Here is a 15,065-nt window from a genome sequence, read left to right on the forward strand (position 1 = left end):
TTAAACCCTAACTTAATGAGTTGTTGTCAAATAAACACTATGTCAATTACAACTTATGAGAAAAACCCAGTTACAAGTTGATTATAAAAATGATGGTCAGCAGTAATCGAGTTCCAGTTTTCTATTGTAAAGTTGACAAGAACCCTTTAATTCTTTTTTAGTAGCTTCGCAAATTTTGGGTCTTGATTTGCATCCAATTTTCAATTAGACAATTTTTGATTGAAATACAAGTGAACTATTCTATCTACTAACTGTATGTATTGCTTTTCATGAAGATCATCAAAGTCATGGTTAAGAAAAAGAAACTACTCGTGGGAATAGATAAAATGATGGTCCCCTCCACTGCCATATCCTATCTTTCCTTCCTTTCGAGCGTATCGTTGCTACCAGTGTTTTAGCTAAACGTTGGAGGTTTGTATGGAATTCAGTTCCTATTCTGAAAATTACACATGGGTTATCTTCTGATCCAGCCAAAGACAGCGATTTACATATCAAGCAGTTTGTGAATTTCATGGATAGAATGTTCATTCTTCGTGATTTGTCAACTATAAAGTACTTTTCTCTCCTTACTTACATTGAAGATGAATATAATATTAATTCGTGGATATCCTCTGTTACAAAACGTAAAGTAGAAGAAATAGATCTGGTGTTGTTGACAAATTCGGATGTATATTCACCCTTTCTAATTCCCTCAAGTCTTTTTACTTGTGAGTCACTGATTAAGTTAAGTATTGGAGTGCGGGTTGTTCTCAATCTTCCTAAATATGTGCATTTTCCTAAACTCAAGCTCCTTTTGCTTCACTCTGTCAGAATTAAGGATGAGTACTTCATGGAGCAACTTTTGTCAAATTGTCCAGTTCTTGAAGACTTAAGCCTAGATTCATGCACATGGGACGGCATTGATGATTTATGTGTTTCTTCTCCTACGTTAAAGCGTTTATGCATTACTGAGTCTCCCTGTGGCGAGATTAATATTAATGCACCGGGTTTAGAGTACTTGAGTTATACCCGTTTTCTTGTAAAGAAACATGTTCTGTGTAGCTTTCCGGTGCTGGTTAATGCACAAATTCATCCTGCAGCTGGAAATTCTGAAAGTAATAGTCCAGAACAAGCTTCTAATTCAATTAAGCTTCTTGGTGAGCTTTTCAATGTGAAGCATCTGAGAGTTCATGATAGACTGTTTAAGGTATGCTTCTTTTGCATACCCAATTATCTGTTGACACGGTGTAAATTATGACTATTAACTTCGTGATGTTTTACTACAATGGATAACAAAATTGCTTACAACTGATATTTTCTTTACTCTGCATTATGATTAGGCAGTAGCTCTTACGGATGATCATTTCTTACTGAAGCTGCCTACGTTTCATAATTTGAGCTACTTGGTAGTCATTTGGAGTTATCCTTCTTCAATTGACAGAGCACTATTGCGGTTGCTCCAAATCTCACCTAAGCTGGAATCACTTGTCTTCCATAATGTAAGTAACCTTCTTTCAAAATATATTTTCTTTGTATGCTAATCAAAATATTGAAGGATACTAGGAGAGGGATGAAATATTGTTTTTAGGCTTAGCATCACTAATAATTTCCTTGGAATAATTATTATTTAGGGAAATGATTATCAATCCAACAAGGATGACAGCTGGAAGCTAAATATTGTGCCAGAGGGTCCGAATATTGTGTCTGGGTTGGAGCATCTCAAGGTGCTTGAATTCCTGGAATTTTGTGGAGACCCATGGGAGATGTATGTGGTAGAACTATTTTTGAAAAATGCAAGATTTTTGCAAAGGTTAATCGTCAAAACTTCTTATAGGAGTACTTTGTTAAGAAGAAACAGATTGCGAATTACTACAGAATTACTAATGCTTCCAAGAGGTTCATCCAGTTGCGTAATTAAATTCTCTTAAAACATCTTCAACTAAGATTACGTCTATTCCTTGGATTTTTGGGGTATCTACTGATTCCATCTAGAGTTCTGGATATGCTTTTAGGATTCTTTGGCTTTGTCGACGACATGTGTTTATGGCAGTGATTGGCTACCACCAAGGAATTTCGAACTGGTGACTACTTTTAAACTATTGGTGTCTGCATCAGCCATGAATTTACTTGGAAGTTAAATTTCGTACTAGTATAAAGCCTGTTGAACTAGTAGTTTTACAGTTTAATGCTTATGTTGTCGTGCTTTACCCTTAATTTTCACAAACATGCAACTTTTTGGATTCAATCTAGCGCATGTATAATATATGTTTCTTATTTCTTTGTTCATTAGTGATGGTGGATTTGGAAGCACTGGAGGGGTCTGGATTCCTCGTTGTCAGAACAACCTCATGAATAATTGTATAAACTTTACCTTTTTTAACTGTATCGCAAGGGGTTATCTTATCCCTACTTGCACCTGTACAGCCTAATTAGTTAAATGACATTAGCTGTGAAATCTTCATGTGGTTACGTAAAGACCGTAGTTAATCATTCATTTGAAAGCTTTTCATACCATAAGGTGAATTAACCATCCTTCATTGATTTTTGGTATGATATTCCCCAGGATATAGATATAAAACCCCAAAGAGCTATCCTTCATGTTGTGCAATTTCATCCCCTAGATGACCTTTGTAAGAAAAAACAGGAGGTCTAAAACTCTTGAAGAAGTTAGGATGAAGCCATGGGAATCATCATTAGTTTGAACCAGCCTCTTGCTAATCTGTACCACATTCTATTAATATTACTGGAGAATTTAGTGTGTGGCATATACAATTTGATGGCAACGAAAGATTTTATTGGCGAAAATGACGAGGCAAGTCTTATCGAAGTACACTTAGTTTATTTCAATTGATTTTGCTACACTAAAGCATACAGTAAAATCCATACACTCTAGTCATCTTCTGGATCTCATCGGTGAACCCACATATAGTTCATACTGCGGTATTCCATGCTAATTCTGTTTTCTTTTTAGCGTGTGATCGATTTCTAAAACTAACAATTTTGTGCAATAGCCATGAAGGTTAAAGTTTTATGAGAAGTGTATATCCCATGATTCATGGGTTTTCATTCAAAGTCTAACAGTCACCGTACCTCTAAGAATTGGCGTAACTATATATATTTATAAAAACACAAAATCAATTGCCGGAAGGAAAACTTTTTTATGGGAAAGTAGAAGATGATTATGGGCTAAAGGGGGTGAAGATGAGTGAGAGGGAGTGTGTGGGATGGCACTGGCGGAAATTATATTAGATATGGGAGAAAACTAAAATCAATTTGCAAGGATTGGGAATAAGCGACTTTGATAAAATCATTACAGCCGCTAAATTTGCATATGACATCCATTGGTAATTCTTATAACAAAAGTGTAAAGGGCAATTAATATCAGACGGAACAGTTTAAAATACATGTCTACTGAGAAACCAGAATTAGTAATTCGAAGTTACACACAAAACTCAAGCTCTCATTTGAAACATTGGTAATTTGAATTTTTTGAATTAACGTCATGGTTTAAGTGTGATTTATAGCATGGATTTGACCGAGAATTAGCTAGACTATACTCTAGGCTGCATGGATTTGACCGAGAATTAGCTAGACGCCTAGACCATGCTCCAGGCTTCTAATCTTTCCAGCCTCAAAAGTATTAACGTTCCATTAACCTCATCAACATATACCACATGTAGTTAGCAAATCTTGTGCACCATGCATCCATTTCAAAGAAAAAAAAAGGTGCACCATCTTCACAAATCCACACGTTTTATATCTGACCAGGTTGCAGAGATCAAACAAAGGCTCGTCCAAATTCAGCAATATACCGTTAGCCACGTCTACAAAGAAGCAAATCAAGCGGCAGATGATTTAGCAAACCGAGCAGCGGATGATTGTTTCATAGGGAGACTCACGACAACAGTATGGGATCATACAATTCTGCAATCTATCAATTCTATTGTAATAGGAGACTCTATGGATATTACGTACCCCGTGTAATTTTAATCTAATTTAATAAATTTCATGTTTCAAAAAAAAAAAAAAAAAAAGAATCCACACGTTTGTTTTTAAATAGCCAGAGATCTAGCCAAACACTTTGAATTTGTGGTGTGGCTGTTGGCCCAAAACAAGAGTATGCGTCAAGGTGATCAAGATGAATGTTCGAAGCAACTGTTTACGTGGCGCTGATCTAGATAATGGAACAAAAGTACTCTATTTGTTCAAAAATTCTTCACAAACAACGAAAAAAATCGAAAGAAAAAAATCGCCCCTCACAGCCCATCCCTGCACGTCTCTCAAGAGACGGGCCCATAAATAAAAAAATATCTGTGAGAGCCGATTTTTATCTGATTTATGATCTCGGTTTGTTAAAAATCACTGCTATTTGTTTGGCTCTTATAAAGAGCAAAAATGCTTCACAGCCCGTCGAATTAGACAAAAAAAAAAACGCACAGACACATCAATATACAAAAACAGGACCCACTGTTTTACTCTAGAGGGGCAGGCCCCACAAAATATGTGTCTGTGCCGTTTCTTCATTGTCTATTTGGACTATCTCCAGAATCACTGTATAAAGAGATCCTGGGGAAGGCTAAAACTGATCTGGATAACGAGACAAAACTATTCATGGTTTGACTTTCTGGGACATCATATGCGAAGGAGATTCACCCTCAGTAATGGTAAATCGTGAATACATGCATATTATATATTCCCTCCGTTTCATTTTAAATGATATTTTAGGATTATCTTTTTGTTCCATAATACTTGAAAGTTTTCATATATTCCCACAAAACTACTAATAATATCCTAACACCTTGTCTTGGAACTATAAGTTTATTTTAAAATGCACTAATAACAATTAATGTTTGAAGTCTTTTCTTATGGGTATAGTTGGAAAATCTTCATATCTCTCTCCATTTCTTAATGTATGTGAAAACTCTTAGAATGTCATCTAAAGTGGAACAGAGGGAGTACGTATTAAAAGCCTGAAATCATCAGTTGTATCAATAGTACCCACTCAAGCTAAACCATTTACCCGATAAAAGAGTTCAAAAAAATTGTGTGATTAGCATAAAATATAGATGAATTGAGTACCTTATTACAAGTTAATTATGACTATGATAAATGTGGTGAAAGATTTCTGAAATACAAGGTTAATAAGTGGAAAATTTTGCAACATTGCTAATAGGGGTATCAGATTATTGGGAAGGGCACCAAATTCCATATAAGACAAAGCATTTTTTTTGTTTGTCCCACTTGTTATTTGATACCCTCCCAATAATTTAATACCCATTAACAGTCATGATTTTTTTTTCTTTTTTTTTTTTTTTGCTAGTACGAAAAAATAAAAAAAACAAAAACTAGTCTAGAGAAGTGTTACTTTCTTGATCACAGATAGTAACAATACAAGAACGAGGGAGTTAGCCACCATTCGCTGATATGGTGTTTAAAAGCAAAGCTGGCAAGAGAGTGAGCAGCTCCGTTAGCGTCTCTATTAATAAAAGTGAAAGTCACGGTCCTGAACTTCGTTTTGAAAGCTTTGATTCTGAGTATGGTAGCCTTGAACCTCCAAGGAGCAGAATCCACATCATTAGCATCACTTTCGATGATGATGTCCTGCCAATTCTTCATGTCAGCCAACTCCACCGCTAATAGAAAAGCTTTAGCTTCGGTTTCAATGGGGTTCCTACATATTATAAGTTCACAAGTTCCACCTCCCTCAAACTTAACACTAGAGTTTCTGGCTACCACTTCACAAGCACCTGCATTAGATTTGTATGCAGCATCCACATTCAATTTTATCCAATTTTCTGCAGGTGGTTTCCAACTTTCGACAACAACTGGAGCTTGAGACAGAGGGATTTCATTAGGATAATCCACAACGCCAGGAATAAGATAGTTGAACCAATAATGCGCTTCACTGATTGCTTTATGAATATTAGGATTCTTCTCATTAATAACCATGTCGTTTCTTGCTGTCCATATAGCCCACATCAAGCAACTACCTAATCTAAAAGCGAGAAATTCACCTTTTTCCTGAATCCAATTTGCTATAAGGTCTTTGACAGTGAATCCTCAACCCCATGCTAGACCCGAAGAATACAGCTTTTGCAAATTGACACCGTAAAAAAATATGATAAATGGATTTTATATCAGTTCCACAGAGTCTGCAACTATGATTTATGCCTCCCATAAACCTACCCAAATTTTTGAAGCACGCTAGGCCGTTGTGTAGAACCCTCCATATGAACATATGGATCTTTGTTGTAATATGTTGAATCTTCCAAGGAAACTCTTGGTTGTGAAGACTGGAATGAGAAGGTTTGTTGTCTTTAAGAGTCTTCATAAAGGACTTGACAGAGAAAGATCCGTTTGGATGAGGTAGCCACAGAAGTTTATCTTTGACGGCTTCTCTCGGATTGGGTATGTAAATACTAGAGATGGAGTCTGCAATCTGTGGAGGATATATCTGGTTGATGAGGTCAATGTTCCATCTGACTGGGTTGTTAAGAAACGGATCTTTAACTTTAGTCACACGAGTTCCAGCCCATTGTGTTTAATAATAAAACCATTAGTATTTGGTATCCATCTATCCTTATCAATATTAATCACATCCACATCCCCTACAACCCATTGACAGTTCTTCTGCATCAACTCTCTGCAGGATAGTATGGGTAGAAGACATTCTGGCATGTGGTTTAGCCTTCCAAAAACTGTTACCTTTCAAGTATTTAGCTTCCATGATTTGAGCCCAAAGACAATTTCGGTCATCCAGGAATTTCCAAATGAGCTTCGCAATTTGAGCTTTATTAATGTCTTCAATATCCCTTATTCCTAATCCCCCAACCTCCTTGTCAGCAGTAAATTTGTCGCATCCAATGAAGTGCGTCTTCCTAGTGTTTTGGCTATGCCCCACCAAAAAGTTCCTTATGATTCCAGTAAGTTGCTTCAGAATACCTTTGGGAATAAGAGATGTCGTCATATAGTAAGGAGGAATAAGCCCAAGCACTGCCTTGATCAACATAGTCTTCTTAGCATGATTCGAGAAAACGCCTTTCCAACTGTTTATGGGTGAAAATCGTTTCTGCTAATTTTGGTAATTTCGGTGAGTGGGTGAGAAACAAATCTAAACCCTAAACAAATGTACTGCACGGGAGTACTTTAGATTCGAGAGATCAATCTGTACAAATCTGGCCTAAACCAAGAAATGATCGTTTCGGATTTGCTTCGGTCACAAAGAGGAGGAGAAGGGCTGGTTTAGAGAGGGAAGCGAAGAGAGTGTTGAGACCAGAGCAGTACTGGAAGAGTAGTACTTGACTTGTATCAGAAGATGAAAGCTTTGAGAAAGCTAGCAAGAGTTGCTTTTCTGAGTGTTATATTTCTCCCTGACCAAATACTTGTGTTTTGGTGGAAATAGGTAAGACCTATTTACACAAGTCCAAGTGAAACGTACTCTAGCCTCGTAAGAAAAGAAACATATGAGTTAAATGGGAAGAGGTGGTAACGCCTGGTATTGATGGAATTGATGTTCCATAATGAAAGGGCGTTTCACCATTACTTCCTGCATTTACTAACAGTTTTATTCTTATGGCACTTTCTTGAAACGGGCATTTGTGTATGCCGAACGCTGTAGACCACCAAACCAAAACCCTAATGAGCATCCCCCAGTTTGTGACATACGTTTTGATGTCTCGAGTATTTTCGTGGAAAACATGTAGCATGTCGCTGGTGTTTGATAAGTTGAGCTTGAGAGACTTGCCGTCTCAGTGGCGACCTTCGACGGTCGAGATTTTGCATCTCCAGAGGAATTGTGGCCTTTGATGTAGGCGCGGCATGCCAAAGCGCAAGGGTTGCACGGCATGGTATGCCAAGTTGCAAGCGTTTGCACGGCATGTGCCAATGGCGCGTGTGGTGGTTTTGTCCCTAGGTTGCACGGCTTGGTATGTCAAGTTGCAAGCGTTGCATGGCATGTGCCAATGGCGCGTGTGGAGGCTTTGGCCCTAGGTTGCACAGCTTCGTATGCTAAGTTGCAAGCGTTGCATGACATCTTCCAATGGCGCGTGTGGCGGCTTTGGCCCTAGGTTGCACGACTTGGCATGCCAGGTTGCAAGGGTTGCATGGCATGTGCCAATGGCGCGTGTGGCGGCTTTGGCCCTAGGCTGCACGGCTTGGTATGCCAAGTTGCAAACTTGCATGGCATGTGCCAATGGCGCGTGTGGCGGCTTTGGCCCTAGGTTGCACGGCTTGGCATGCCAGGTTGCAAGGGTTGCACGACATGTGCCAATGGCGTGTGTGGCGGCTTTATCCCTAGGTTGCACGGTTTGGCATGCCAGGTTGCAAGGGTTGCACGGCATGTTCCAATGGCGCGTGTGGAGGCTTTGGCCCTAGGTTGCATGGCTTGACATGCCATGTTGCAAGGGTTGCATGACATGTGCTAATGGCGCGTGTGGCGGCTTTGGCCCTAGGTTGCACGGCTTGGCATGCCAGGTTGCAAGGGTTGCATGGCATGTGGAAATGGCGCGTGTGGCGGCTTTGTCCCTAGGTTGCACGGCTTGGCATGCCAGGTTGCAAGGGTTGCATGGCATGTGCCAATGGCGCGCGCTTTTGGCATGGTTGCCATTTTGTGCAATGGTGGTGTGTTATTTGTAGTTTTGGCATGGTTGCCATATTTTGCACAATGATTGCATGGTACTTGAAATTGCTATGTTTTGTTTGATGAGTGCACGGTGCGTGCATTTGGCATGTTTGCCATGCTTTTGCGCAATGATTGCACGGTACGTGCAATTGCTATGTTTTGCGCGATGTTTGCACAGTACGTGCATTTGGCATATTGCGTGACATGTGTGAGTGGCATGATTGCCATGCTATTGCGCAGTGATTGCACGGTACGTGCAATTTCTATGTTCTGCGCGATGATTGCACGGTGCGTGCATTTGGCATGTTTGCCATGCTTTTTGCATAATGGTTGCGCGGTATGTGTGAATTTAGGGTTTCGCGCATCGAAACCCTAATTTAGTATTTGGAAAAGGGTACCCTGGTGATTTTTACATAACCGCGTTAAATGTTCTAATAAATGTGTTAGTGTCACTGGTGACGTCATGCTATCCGTGAGGTTTTACGGTTTACCCTTTGTTCAAAAACCACCATCAACATTAAGTCCTCTGCTTAGCTTGGAACAGGGGCCTTGTTGCGAGGTAAGCATAAGATGGTGATAGACGAGGATAGAACTGAGACATTAAGTCGTGAAAGAGGGCCGAGGAGATTTGTCTGACCTTTTTCGAGATGTAAGTAGAATCCGCAATCCTTGCATCTGGTAGCTTTGCACAAATCCCGATATGGCCGGGTGTCTTTGGGGCCAGGCTTTGGAACGTGAGGCGGAGCTGCTAGCATAGACTTGGCATGAAAGGGATTTGTCAGCACCAATGGGCTTGGAATGGGTGTGGGCCGCTTGGCAAAGCATGGCGTCGGCAAGGGAAGCGTGGCAAGGGGAAACACAGGTTGCTGGCAAGGCTCTGACATGGTCCACTGGTAAGGCGTTGGCATGGAAAGCGCGGGTTTTCTTGGCTGGTGCGGAGCGTTGGCATCGGATGGGATTAGCATGAAAGGCGCGGAGTGTTGCAAAAGCTGACGTGGAGCGTTGGCAAGACTGGCACTGGCAAGGAAAGCGTGGATGTCTTGAGAGTGGTAAGGCTTGCTCTTGTGGGCCCGATCGCCTTTCTCCATGCACGGCTTTCACAGGGAATTCTTTCCTTATTCAAAAATATTTTTTCGAGAGGTAGGTAGCATCCGCAATACTTTCATCTGGTAGCTTTGCGAAAATCCCGGTATGATTGGGTGTCTTCAGGGATAGGCTTTGGAACGTGAGGCATGAAAGGGACCCATTAGCACTGACGGGCATGGAATGGGTGTGGGCCGCTCTGTAAAGCGCTTGGCAAGGCATGGCGCTGGTAAGGGAAGCGCGGCAAGGAAAAGAGAGGATTGTTGGCAGGGCGCTGGCGTAGAAGAAAGCGCAGACTGCTTGGAAGAGTGCTTATGCAGAGGAAAACGCGGACTGCTGGGCAAAGGGCTGGAGCAGAAGAAAGCGCAGACTGCTGGACACGACGCTGTCTTGTCTTCACGGGCTCGCCTTTCCTCCTTACTCAGCCGAAACGGGAAATTCTTTCCTTATTCAAATTCCGAGAGTATTATGCTTCCTGCGTTCCTCACCAAACCCTAATCACCTTGTATGGACAGATGTGAAACTTTCCTCGTATTTTATCGCTCTTCTACCTATCTATGCGAGATACAGGTGTATGTCCAGACCCTTTTGGCTTCGGTGAATATGGAGGAAGAGCGGGAATATGAAAAAGTATCCCGGCGCATTGAGAGGCTCCAGTGTAATAAAACTTCTTTTACGACCAGTTGTTAGGGCGGAATAGTCCTCCTTTCGGTTGAAACCGGTTGAAAACGGCAGCAAGCTGAGTTTGTTCAACTTGTAGGAGAAGGCCATCGTAACTTCCCTGTCCAAGACGGTGTCATAGTTCTTGATTATGCGGATGAATCGGAGAATCCTCTTTGAGAGGTTGTTGAGGAGATTTTCGAGGAAGATGGCGTTGCGGTTGACGATGAAACTGAAACATCTTACGGAGCGGACAACGAAACTGTTGGTGGTGACGCTGGAGAAGTCATAGTGGTATATTGATAGACGCATTTATGTGTCTATTTTGTTCTCAATTCTCTGTAATGTTAGTACTCGATTTTGTGCTTATTGTGCTATTTTGTGTATTTGTAGGTATTTTTGGGAAATAAAGCTCGATGGACCAAAATTTGGAATTCTACTCGCAAAAAGAAATAAATGAAGTGGGCTAGGCCCAAGAAGAAACATGAAAAATTATTGGGTCAATCATTTGGTTATGGGAGTGTATTAAGCATGGAAGTGTGTCATATCATGTGTAGAAGTGTGGAGACCATGTGAAAGATACTAATAATTAAAGGATATTTGAAGATATGTGGTTTAATGAAGAAAATAAGAAAAATAAAGAAGGAAATCAAGATATTATTCTTTATGGTTGGAATTAATTAAAAATAATATATTTTCCAAATAAAGAATATTCTGACTGCAATATTTGAAACGTGACTCATTTTTATTGGAGGATTTTGCATTGTCCTGACACATGGCGGCACTCCATTAGCCGGAAAATAAAAAATGACATCACTTCATGTAGAAAATTATGGAAGGATTTCAGAATCCCCACTATAAAAGGAGTCGTATGGAATCATCTCGGGGGGTTCTTGGTGGGGGAGAGATTGAGAAAAATAGTGAGAGTATTATTTCATATTTCTTGTAATCAAGCAATATTAGTGAGTGGGAATCAATAAATTTTGTATCCTTTTCATGTTGAATCAATAAATATGATGCTACCTATTTTTTTTATAACATTCATTTACAACATGAGGAGCTAAACCTCATCACTGGGATGACGGAGGAAGCCAATTCTCAACACTATGGTAATTTTATTATATTCTTTTTAATACTTTTGCCTTAATATAATTTGAACTATGATTTTAATTAATTAGTTGTGATTTAGTTTGATGGGGTACGCTTAGCTTAGGTGTTTTGATAACTCATGCTTACCATTTACAATTAATTTTTTATAAAATCTACCCTGGCAAAGATTTAGAGTCAATATTATCATTTTTGGAGTTATAATTGTCTAAGAATTAACATTGAACCATAGTATATGAGTTTGGTGGAATCTCGATTCTCAATAACCTATCAATATTGTCATCATCCTTTGTTTTATTTGCTATATCAATTTTATATTTTAAGTCTAAAATCAACTTCACAAGTCCGAGAATCAAACCCTTTTCTTACCACTGTAAAAACTACATCAGTTTTTGGCGCCGCCGACGCGGACTTGTCTTTAGGCTAGAGTTTTTAGATTTTTTTTTTCTTTTTTAGGTTTTTATTTGTTTTATTTTATTTGTTCTTCTTTACGTTTTTGGGTTTTTGTTTTTTCCTTACAGAATTTGGAATTGGAGCGAAAGAATATTTTGCCAAAGCTTTTGGTGAATACTTAAAGACTTGGAGTAAAAGGCAAAGCGAAAGGAGCGAAAGAAGAAGATTTTTTTTATTTAATAAAAAAAAGAGAGACATTTTTATTTTTTTAGATATTATTTATTTTTATTTTTTTAGACTTTTCTTTTTCTTTTGCACTTTATTTTTTTGGACTTTGGACTTGGACTTTGGACATTTGTTTTTAAACCCTACGGAAGGGTAGTATTAAATATTAAACTGTTTGCAGAGAAGGACGGCGATTGCAATATCGCCTCGGCCCCTCGGGTTCGTACATGACATAGAAGTCTTGGCCCGAGTCGACTTCAGCGGTTCATCCCCCGTCTGGAACGGGAGGTAAGTTTGTCGAAACACTCGCGAATCCCCTGTCAGCGAGTTACTGTCTTCCTTCGTGTGAATATATGTCGAGGAACTGAATACGGCTGCTTTAATTTCCTAGTAAAGGGCAAGGACTAGCCATACAAGATAAGGATTCGGATTTGATCACCGTTCTCTTCTTGCCCGCCTTAGGAAAACGATACCAAACGCGAACCTAAGCTTAAAATACTGACTAGAACGAGACCTATAGGGTAACGAGCTTAATAGGAAAGTCGTTCTAAAAATATTGGTTACTCTTTTAAGCATACTTCGAAGTTCATGATGGTTTATGTGAGTTGAATGCGTGACTGCGCTGCCTTGTAATGCGGTGAGGCCTTGGGTATCAAAGCTCCACGCAGCTTCCCTCGCCTCTAATCAACTTACTTTGACTCTGATTGATTCCAGAGGGGTTTGCTTAAATTGTAACGAATTCCCTTTCGAAGGATTAGAAGCTGGTCTAGAAACAATCAAAGTGGAGTCATCATGCTTTTTGTTTGCTAGAAATCAGTAGGTTTGTTGTGGTGAAGTCAGCCTTGTTTTTGTTTGCATAGAACTTCCCTTCCTTTTAGGACTTTTCTTTTTATTTTGTTTTTCTAGTGTATGCCCGAGGTTATTAGAGATCGGGCTTGGAAAAGAAACACTCTAGGTCGTTTGATTAGTGATAAACCTAGTAGTTCTTCTTGTGAAGGCGGGAATCTCGAAGACTCTTCTTTTGAGAGCCCCGTTTTTGGAAACTTCAGTTTTGAGAATCTTTCTCTCTGTGAAGAAAGTATCCCTAGTACTTCAGCTGTGCTAGCGATGACAACTTTGAAAGATTACATGTTCCCAACTAGGACCAACAGAGCTTCGTGCATTAAATTGTCAGCCAATAAAGCTAATTTCGAGATAAAACCTAGTATTCTTCAGATGATCCCTATATTCTTAGGAAAAGATGATGAGAACCCTTATTTTCATATTAGGGACTTTGAGGAAATTTGTGGGACAGTTAGAATAAAAGACCTTACTAATGAAGTTTTGAAACTTAAGATGTTCCCCTTTTCCTTGAGAGATAAAGCCAAGGCCTGGCTGAAAAACCTACCATCTGAATCCATTGAAACATGGCAGGAACTTATTGCTTCTTTCTATATGAAATTCTACCCTAAGCATAAAACTGCAGCTGTTAGGCAGAAAATTAGTGTTAGTGTGCAACAAGAGGGAGAGTTTCTCTATAGGTTTTTAGAGAGATTCAATGATCTCCTATCCAAGTGTCCTCACCATGGATTTGATAAGATGAAACTTGTAGAGATTATTTATAATGGTTTAGACTATTCTACCAAAGCCATGGTCGAGTCTATGTGCGCTGGTGAATTCACTAATAAAAATGTTGATGATGCTTTTACCTTCTTAGGAGATATTGCTGAAAAATCCCAACAGTGGGAGTCTTGTGTTGAACCCCCTAAAAGACTCTTGGTCAATAGAAGTAGCACCAATGTGGTAGATACAAGCTTCGGGTCAGATGCTAAGTTTGCTGCTTTGTCTAGAAGGTTAGAAGCTTTGGAATTGAATTAGCCTAAACATAGGTCTCTTGTTGAAACTGGTGATAGGATTAGAGCCTTTCAAGTCTTTAGTTGTGGAGTAGAACCCAATAATTCGTTTTGGGAAGGTCATGTTAGTGAAGAGCAAGCCCATGCTGTCTACAACAATGCTAGGTTCGAGAACCGTCAGAAGTTTGACCCATACTCAGATACCTACAACCCTGGTTGGAGAAACCATCCTAATTTTTCTTGGTCCAAGGGCCAGAATCAAGGTCAGCCTAGTAATACTCAGCCTCCCCCAGGTTTTGGTTATACTCAGAACCCTTCAGGTCAAACTCAGTTTCAGAACACTTATGATAAAAAGATCTCTACCTTAGAAGATGCTCTTACTATGTTAGTAAAGAACCATGATATGTTATCAGCTAACCACCTTAGATTTCAACAAGAAACCATGCAGAACCATGAGGATAATTCCCAGACTCTTGCTAAATTAGACTTCAAGTCGGCCAAATAGCTAAGTATTTAAGTGAGCGAGAAGAAGGTAAGTTTCCTAATCAAACTCAAGCCAATCCTAGGGGGTCCATCAAATATCTTTAGTTGGTGAGGAATCATCAAACCATGTGAACTCGATAAAAACCCTCAGGAGAGGTAAAACAATAGACAATAAGGTAGCCATACCTAGTGAACATACTGTAGTTCCACCCTCTACTTCCCAAGAGGAACCCATAACTGAGGAAACTGAAACAATTTCTAAGGAGTCCCAAGAAATTCCTGATAGGACTATCTTTGTGCCTAGAGCCCCATATCCTCAGTTGTTAACCCCAACAAAGAAGGAGTCAACTTTCAACGAGATAATGGAAATATTTAAGCAGGTGAACATCAACATTCCTTTATTAGAAGCAATTAGGAAGATGCCTGCTTATGCCAAGTTCCTTAAAGATCTTTGTACAAGAAAGCGTAAGCTTAATGTTCATAAGAAAGCCTTTTTAGCTGGTCAAGTAAGTTCAATTCTTCTAAACCAAACACCCCCTAAGTATAAGGACCCTGGATGCCCTACCATATCTTGTGCAATTGGTAACCACACTGTCGATAAGGCATTACTTGACTTAGGAGCTAGTGTTAACTTACTCCCGTATCATGTATACACCCAGCTAGGTCTTGGTAAGTTGAAACCG

General features: G+C 39.7%; 1 protein-coding gene across 1 annotated transcript; it reads left to right on the forward strand.

Moving 5' to 3' along the window:
* Window positions 1–325: 325 nt before the first annotated feature.
* On the forward strand, window positions 326–2,253 carry LOC113271829 (F-box/LRR-repeat protein At4g14103-like; the record flags this gene model as incomplete). The annotated part of the gene is made up of 3 exons (XM_026521752.1): window positions 326–1,186; window positions 1,320–1,478; window positions 1,611–2,253. Coding segments are annotated over 3 exons (1,317 nt in total), but the record flags the coding sequence as incomplete, so codon positions are not given.
* Window positions 2,254–15,065: the final 12,812 nt, after the last annotated feature.

Source organism: Papaver somniferum, chromosome 4 (assembly GCF_003573695.1).
Source record: "Papaver somniferum cultivar HN1 chromosome 4, ASM357369v1, whole genome shotgun sequence".
NCBI classification, from domain to species: Eukaryota; Viridiplantae; Streptophyta; class Magnoliopsida; order Ranunculales; family Papaveraceae; genus Papaver; species Papaver somniferum.